At 41.5% G+C, this 8,498-nt stretch overlaps 1 protein-coding gene across 1 annotated transcript in view; it reads right to left on the reverse strand.

Moving 5' to 3' along the window:
• Positions 1–4,494: 4,494 nt before the first annotated feature.
• The window catches only part of PTGS2 (prostaglandin-endoperoxide synthase 2 (prostaglandin G/H synthase and cyclooxygenase)), an 8,017-nt gene continuing 4,013 nt past the window's right edge, over positions 4,495–8,498 (reverse strand). The window contains exons 8-10 of the mRNA XM_014946735.1: positions 7,584–7,870; positions 7,285–7,432; positions 4,495–7,136 (exon numbers count right to left, since the gene is read on the reverse strand). Of these exons, the coding sequence (XP_014802221.1) occupies positions 6,730–7,136; positions 7,285–7,432; positions 7,584–7,870 (842 nt within the window). The 3' untranslated portion in view covers positions 4,495–6,729. The remainder of the gene's footprint in view (positions 7,137–7,284; positions 7,433–7,583; positions 7,871–8,498) is intronic.

The following is an 8,498-nucleotide window of genomic DNA, read 5'->3' on the forward strand; positions in this document are numbered from 1 at the left end:
CTTCCCTGCCTCATTGAACATAATACCTTTTTAACAACTTTTCTAAGACACAATTGGATCATCTCGTGTTACATCCCAGCCTTATGTAAGAACTAGTATTTCACAGCAGTTCAAGCTCAAGGCAATTTTATTTTAATTACTACCTATGACTGCTACTTAGCAATTCTGCCACTATTTGTTAGGCAGGATTAATTAATATTGTCTAGGCAACAGGCTGGAAAGCCACAACTGAAATGATATCAAGTTGTGTCAGTTCTCAGGGTAAGGTTTTGAAGGTGCTGGAGAACATATCTAGAGTCAGCGTCATGGTTTTTAGGTGTGTTTTGTTGCTGTCACGTTTCACTGAAGCCTTTTGAGGCTTAAAATCATACTGAAAGATTGATGCTTTTGCAGTCTCACAGAGCTGGGTTTTTACACCAAAGATGTGTAACTTTTCAGGGTCTTGGTCTCACCTCCCATCTCTGAAGACCTGCCAGCATAATTCAGAAATATCCTTATTTCCTTGTGTATCCTTTTATATCCTAGCAGCCACACATTATGGCTTTATGCTAAAGCCAGTATGACTTGCACAATGGTTTCTTGATGAGTGGTTATGAAAATATTTTCTTTGGGTAGATCTTCGTGGTATAGGGGAAAGCAAGATGCCATTTGGGGAACATGCCTTCTCCAACTGCCACCCTGCTGTTCCGCGGTGCTCAGGGTGAGGGGCAATGCTTTCACTTTTTTTTTTTTGCCCATCTTGGGGAATGTGTGTGTTTAAAAAGTCTTATGTTCTTGTATAGAAAAGTCTACCACAAATGCAGTCCTTTTGCGGAAAATGAATGGGTGTTAAAATTGCCTGTCAGCAGGGCAAGTTTGAACAAGGATGCTTGCACACACCTATATCCACTACTGTGTAAGCCTGAAGTAATGAGCTACACCTGGTTACCATGAAAAAAATAAAGTGCAGAGCAAGAATGCCTTTCCCGCAGGATCCTCCGTCACTTTTTGAAATTATTTTTTATTTTATCCTGAGACAGAAGCATGTACCACTACTTTGCTACTGTATTAAGTATGGATCTGAGACACTTGCAAGCAAGATGCTCCTAGCTGTGGGACACTTTGTATTTTCCCAGTGCCTTTCTGATAACAGCTACTGGTTAACAGAAGAAAGAATATGAGGATTAGGATTATAGTTGGTTAGAAGATGCAATCAACTTTCTGTGGATGTGCCCTGCAATGGGCTAGATCTTCAGCTGGTATGCAGCAGGTTGGTTTGAAAGAAGATGCTTTGAACATTATTTGCTGCCTTCCCCCAGACTTGGGGTTTCCATGCATTGCTTTCTATCTGATGGCTGGATAAAATGGCTCAGTTTGCCCAGAACTGAGGACAAGCAACCAGCACGAGTCAAACTTTGAGCGCTTTGTACCTTGCCCGTTCCTGATGGTAAACTAGTGAGATCTCATAAGCATTAATATCCTCTCTGTGATGATGGCACTCAGCTCCCAACTTGCCCAGAGAGACCTCTGACTGGTCTCTCACGACTGTGAGTGAATGCTGAGATTTTCAGTGCAGTCTCAGGATTTTCAGCCAAGAAAATCCCAGAAAGGAAAATTTGTTAACTTCTTGTGCTACCTTTTCCCTTCTAGTGTTCTTGACGTCTACTTTATTGTTTGTCTTGCTCCTGAACAGCAGGGTTAGGGTTTTTTTTCTGGTTGTGATCAGTCTCTTGCTAATATTAATGAAAATGTCTGGACCTACAAGAGTAAGCAAGCACAGGAGTCACAGGACTAATTTTAAAAAATAAGTATCAGAGGAAAAAAACTACAATTGGAAGTCAATCATGTTGCTTCTCAGTATAATTCTATTTCTAAACTGAAACTCCAGATTAAAGGATGAGGAGCACATAGCTCTTTCCAGTGAGAGATTTTTCCATATGATGCTTCTTCGTGATGCTGCTGCATTTCTGCCTTGTGTGGCTCTTTTCATGCCTTTTAGCGTAAAGGTTAGGATCTCTCCGTTCACCTCCTTTTCCATATTTAGAGTATATAGCTACAGCATGCTTCTTTCTGTTCTATAGATTTTTTATTTTTTTTTTTTTTTTACAACTTGCATTTTTTATGCTTCTTTCTGTTCTATAGATTTTTTTTATTTTTTTTTTTTTTACAACTTGCATTTTTTTTTTCCTTTCTGGTCTTCCAAAAGAAACAGCAAGTCTTTGCAATAAGCTTTTCCAGAGCTGGTGGTACTTCAGTAGCTGTGAATAAGCAAGGAACGAGTGATGTGGCTGTTCCAGTCTACCCAAGTTCCTTCTCTCCTTCGTGCTCTTCCTGCAGCTTGGTCAAACTCCCTGTTGACTTTTTTGGATTGATGACAAAAGCTGAAGGGGTATTTTCTTGCAAAGCAGTAGCTGCTTGTGATACAAATGTCTGGTGAAATCTGGTGAAGTGGCTGCCGTGGGAGCATTGGTGCTCCAGCGTAAAGGTCAGCGCCCCTCCAGCGAGTGTATCAGAGGTAATAAGCCTGGTCAGATGCCTGCAGGGCTCTGACTCAGTACCTGTAAAGACGTCTTGCACAGTGGGCAAGTGAGCAAATGACGTACAGCAAAAGCCCTCGGTAAAGGTGACGGTGTATGGTGACCTGCTCCCAGAACACGTAGCTTTGTGCTCCTTGACGGGCTTCCCTCCAAGGGTATGACTTAAACCCTGAGCCCCCCTCCTTTACCACATTGCCTTGGGTGAAACAGTTACCTCAACTCAGGCTGGAGAGCAAGTATTTCACAGGGCAGGTTTCCTCTGAGAAGCATTCTTGCCTTTTGTATCATCAGGACATGCCCCTGCTCAAAGGGAAGGAGGAGCTCCTCCACCATCCAGCTATCTCATCCATTGTGCACTGAATCCATCTGCACTGGCCCTTCCCTAATTAGGGCAGCAGTCAACTGAAACACCTTCTCCATGGATGACCTCGCTCTTGCCTTCTCCATGCTGTGCCTCCCTGTGTTGTGCCTCGCCATCCTGGTGGCAGCAGCCCAGCCCATCCTCCTCCCATTGAAGTGACCAGCCTCGTCTTCATTCACTCCCTTTCTCAACTTCTCCTCAAAAGAGAAACATGTCAGAAATGAATTAACTTGTAGAGAAAATTAGTTGACTGCTTATTAAAGAAAAAAAACTCCACATTGCTCATACATGAGCTGCACATGCCTCTGTTCGCCAACAGTGTGTGGCCAAGAGAAGGACAGGAGTGATGTTCCTGGTAGGGTCCTCAGGATATTGAATTTTTGGGGTTGAAGATGGCCACTGAAGTGATGAGGACTGAGTTTTAAGTTGAGGAGGGTTGCTGAAGGTTTTTATGTGCCTGAGTACAATAAGAATATTAGAAAACTGCACAGTGGTGGAGATGGATGGAGCTACAGAGCCAGGAGGACCATGATATTCCCAGGGCTGGAGCGTCATTGTGGATATAGAGCTGTGGGTCACTGGGATGAGCCTTGGACCAAAGAGGCTTTTGGGTGGTCAGAAGGAAGGTGGCTCTGGGTGAAGGACTGTGGCTATAGGGTTGGTCACTAGGATAAAGCCATGAGAGGACAGGGCACCAATACTGAGATGGAGAGTATCAAAGACTGTCAACAGTGGGTTGATAGAGGGAGGCTGAACACAGAAGGGTGCTGGAGGTGACATTTGGGCAGTGGCTGGGTGAAGGCGGTACAAGGTCCACAGTCCCCTAGGTTGTCTACTTCATAGCTTCCCCTCATTTTTTATCAGAAGTGAAAATGTAAGGAGAAGATTGGATGCTCTTTGTAGGAGAGGAACGCATTGCACCAACTTGCGCAACTCCTGCCTCTGTTTTCACTCAGCACACCACGGCTCTTGTCCTAGTGCATCTTGCCTCACTCTTTGCAAAGCTCATCAATGATTGTGATAAAAAACAGGACCCTTGTGCAGATAGAAGGTGGTCAATGAGGAAGTGGCTGTCACAGCTTCAGAGTTTGGTGTCTGTCAACAGGGACAAACTACCACTGTTGGAAAACATGCCCAAGTGCAAAGACCTCATCGAGTGGTGGCTTTTATCCCAAAGCAGTTTCCCTGTCCGGAGTACACCAGGCTTGAAGACAAACACCCCTGGGCTGTTCTTGCTTGGGGAGAAGTCTCACTGTTTATTGGTGGTGAAAGGAGGTTGGTTACATGGACTTGGTGTCGTGCAACTCCAGTAGTGGACTTTGCCCTCTAAAGCACCTCTGGGTGCTCAGAAGATAGCACTGCTGGCATCTTTACTACGGTCAAGAGCAGCTGCCTTCTCCAGGGGTGTCATAGTGAAATCCCTTTTCACTAGTGACCAAAGGGAAAAAAAGTAACTACATGTGGATGATTTAAGCTACAGGCATCTTGGGTTTGATGTACAAGAGATCTTATTGCTGTTAGTAATTCCCTGGAATTCTCCATTCAACCTTAAGTGGCAAATGAGGTGAAAGAGTTGTTTCGTGCTAAATATTGCTGAAGGAAATCACAAGGAAATGAGCCCATACAGATAATGTTTTCAATTTATTTGTATAAACAATTGCATTTTAAAAACATTCTTGACCTACAAAAATAAAGTGAAAAACAATTCACGGGATTTTAAATAAATAAATCTCAAACATACATGTTTATCATGAGCAACATGAACCCAGCCAAACCCAGCAGGTTGGGTCACAGGTAAGTGGCTGTTGAAATGCAGCTGCAAAGTACAAAATGCAGAGTGAACATGATACTTTTCAGAAAGCTTAACTCAAGTGACATGGTCTGAGGAATTCCTCTTTACCTACCCCAAAATAACTTGATGTGTCCAGGCTTGTCTCCCTTTGACTCTAAAGCTAAGCTAACTTTTCCTTGTTAATGACAGAAGGGTGCTCTGAAGAAGCATGTTCCAAAGATAGATCTGAACGACAACGACATGTTTGACAAGTGGCCACGTAGTTTTCACTACTTGAAGTAGCCTACATATCAATGACCACCTTTAATACAAGGTTATTAAAGTTTTTTTTCCCTTCTTCATGCTTTAAATAGAAAGAAGGAAAACAAATGTCTTTCTTTCTCCCAAAGCACTCATACCAGAGACCACCTAAAATCAGTCACTGGTATTGATTGCTGCAGGAGATCTCAATTCAGCTATTCATGCTAACGACTACAAACTTACACAACATAAGGTAATCCGTGTCTCTAAACAAATCAACAGAAAAAGAAGTCACAGTCAAACTACACTACCGCCATAGCCGTTACAATGCACGAGCCTCTACGAACGTTTGAGAGATTCAGAAGAAATATAAAACTCAAGTCCTTTTCCACAAGTAGTCAAGGAATTTTGGGCAGGGGCACAGAATACCAGGTTGCTGCTCTATTCCCGTCTGAAGTGACTTTTTCTTTTTACCTATAGTTCCCCAGCTGTTTTTATGGGAAGATCATCTTCTACATTTCCTCTCTAGAAATTAAAAAAAAGATACCCTTATATGCAAAGTGCTGCTACAAAATCCTGTGTAACTTCTTATGTGCCCCGATGAGAATACATATTTTGGTGCTGGACCAGGATGCATATGTCTAGGAGATTTTGTGCTGGCTAGCCAGTCACTTACTTAAAATGCCTCTGTTTATAAGTTAAAAACAAAACATTATCCCTCCTTCCCCCATTAAATACAACTGTAAGTAACAAGTATGGCTTGCGTACACAGCTATAAGCAACCTTCCAAGCCTCGGTGCCTTGAAGTTTTGCTAGATCTATTCTGCATTCATTTCTCTACTGTGTATGTTTACACAGTTTCCCAGTTTTCACTATTTCCCAATAATCTCTGTGTTTTGGGTACACAAAGCTATACTATAGTCACATTCTTCACTAAAGCCATACTGTCTGTTTGTCCTTAAAGTGACAGAGATTAAAAGTCATACTAACAAGTAGACCAGAGGACTACAGCTATAAAAATAAACACCAACACTTTGGACTAAGGTTAAGACCTCCCCAAACTTCAACAATGAAACATCTGTATGAAAGTACAAGCAGCCTTGTATTGCAGCCTGAGAGTCGGTTATTTCTAAGCTCAGTACATACGCTTCAAAAAACAAGTGGGATCCAAGAGAAGTTCTATTTTCTTTAAATAATTAAATTAAAGTATAATGCCACATGAAAATAGATTTACACATAAAAAAACCGAACACATAAGTTACTATACAAAGTGCCTTGCTTGCAATGAGGGAGAGGTAGTATCAACAATAAATGCAATGCATTTTCTGACTTTTATATAAATAAGGGAGTTTCAAGTATTTTTTTTTGTTAATCTTGGAGTGCTTATACTGAATTCATTATCTTTTCTGGCAGTTTTCATCAAGTCAAATTTTTCTTTTACTTTTAGTTCATTTGCCCATTTTCAAATTTAATAAATTGCTGAGGCAATAACTCATTTTTGTAGTGTTATGTGAGCTATCAAGTGAAAACAAAAAAACCCCAAAACACCAACCCCCTTTGTCAAGTATTAAAACAACATTAAAAAAAGTTGGAATCTTTGTCCACTTTGGAATACATAGTTCTGTTACAGAAGACTTTAAACAAGGGATTCACCACTGTAGAGCTCAAACACAGAAAATCCCTTTTGTAAGTGGAAACCTTACCCAAGTAAGGAATCCAGGGTAACCCCCACAACAAAGATGCTCAAGTTTTTTGTTTTGAAACACTTTAAACCATAAATAGAATAAATTAGGTAGTTAAATAAATAAATAGGTGGGTTTTTACAACTCAGCAGATCGCTCTTTCAGTAGTAGTGTGGGGTTGATATCTTCCATTGCTGTTTTTGAGGTACTAACATTAATAGTTGCCTCTGTGGGTTCAGGATTTAAGATGTGGAAAGCAGTGAAAGGACAGCCTTTCACATTGTTGCAGATGAGCTTCTGTAAGGAGGCAGTATTGATTATTTCAAAGCCCACTTTTCCACCGAAGGTGCTAGGCTTCCAGTACTCAGGGGAGCAGATAGCATTTCCCATCAGTCCTTTCAGCGAGAACGGTGCTCCAATCTCCACCATCGTTTCACCAAAGATGGCACCTGGTCGTGGCTTTTCTACCAGAAGGCCTGGGTACAGCTCCATGGCATCAATGTCTCCATAAAGCTCTTCCAGCTCAGCTGCCATTTCTTTTTCTCCTGTAATTATTGAAGAGTAAAAACGGTAAGTGGGAAAATCCTATTTTCATTCAAGACTATCCCATTCAAGTCCCTTAATGGCACTGCAGGACTCTTCACCATTTTAAGAAAAGCATCCTTGTTTGTTAGAAAGGATGAAAACTGTTACCTGTAAGTTCTTCAAATGATTTGAATGGTTTCAACATGAAGCGTTTCCTGTACTCGTTCAAGGACTGATATCTCATTTGTCTGCTTTGGTCAATTGAAGCCTTTGCTACTTTCTGTACTGCAGCAGGAACATTTTTCCCACCAGCCACCTATTTAACAAAGATGAAAAGTAGTAAGATCTCTTGAGAAGGGTCATGAGGCAGTTGTGCCTTTATAGTGTATATATAGCTTTATTCTACCCCCTTATCCCACTCCCACTTTGTCTCTGTTGACTCACTAGCAACTTCAGAAAACACCTACCCTGCCAGCACTTTGCTTGGAGAAAGATTTCACCATATGGGAAAGGCCATGTTCCACCATTATAGAGTTATTGTAGAGGAACTGCTGGAAAGTGTACTCTTGGTCGTGTATCTGGAACGTGTCAGGCAGAAGCGGATGCCAGTGGTAGAGAGTGTTGAATTCAGCTGCAATTCGGTTCTGGTACTGAAATCGCTGGTTGAACAGCAGCTCAGGATCAAACTTGAGTTTGAAGTGGTAGCCACTCAAGTGTTGTACATAGTCCTCAATAACAATCTTGATTGTCTCTCCTGTTGGTCAATGAAACAGGAGAAAATATTGGTACTGGTTCCATGAGAAACTTTAGATTGTTACCATGCTCTGGGAGAAAATACCATTTCTGAACTGTTCTAAAAAAACCCCAAACTACAGTGATCAGGGTAACAAGCACTTCAACATTCTGTAATCTCTTCTAGAAAATAATTCATCTATCTTATATGACTAAGGGGTGGAGCAGTACTTTAGATCCAAGAGTTTTTGACTGTGGTAGAGAAGCCTTTTCTGTAGTCTGCTTCCCCCCTCAAGATACACTTCCTTGTATGTTTCACAGAACAGCACCCATCAGTATCTATGTAGTGTTTAGTTATACAATACTCTAAGGTAGAGGTAGGGAATAATGAGAAAGTTGGTATCTGAAGGCAACACTTAGCTTCTGAGCTGCTTAATACAGTTGTCCTGGTTTATCATTTCAGTCAGTTTGGACATGGTCTTTTTAAGCTTAGTGTACATCACCGTTTACGTAAGATGGAATACCAGAGAACAGTTAGACCGGAGCAATCTTTAGAAGTACATTTTACATGCTTCCTGAACTTTAGACTTAATCACAACCTTTGTCTTAAAGCATACCTGAATTGACCCAACCCTGGGGGGGGGGGGGAA

The sequence above is a fragment of the Calidris pugnax genome, unplaced genomic scaffold (genome assembly GCF_001431845.1).
Source record: "Calidris pugnax isolate Ruff unplaced genomic scaffold, ASM143184v1 scaffold30, whole genome shotgun sequence".
NCBI classification, from domain to species: Eukaryota; Metazoa; Chordata; class Aves; order Charadriiformes; family Scolopacidae; genus Calidris; species Calidris pugnax.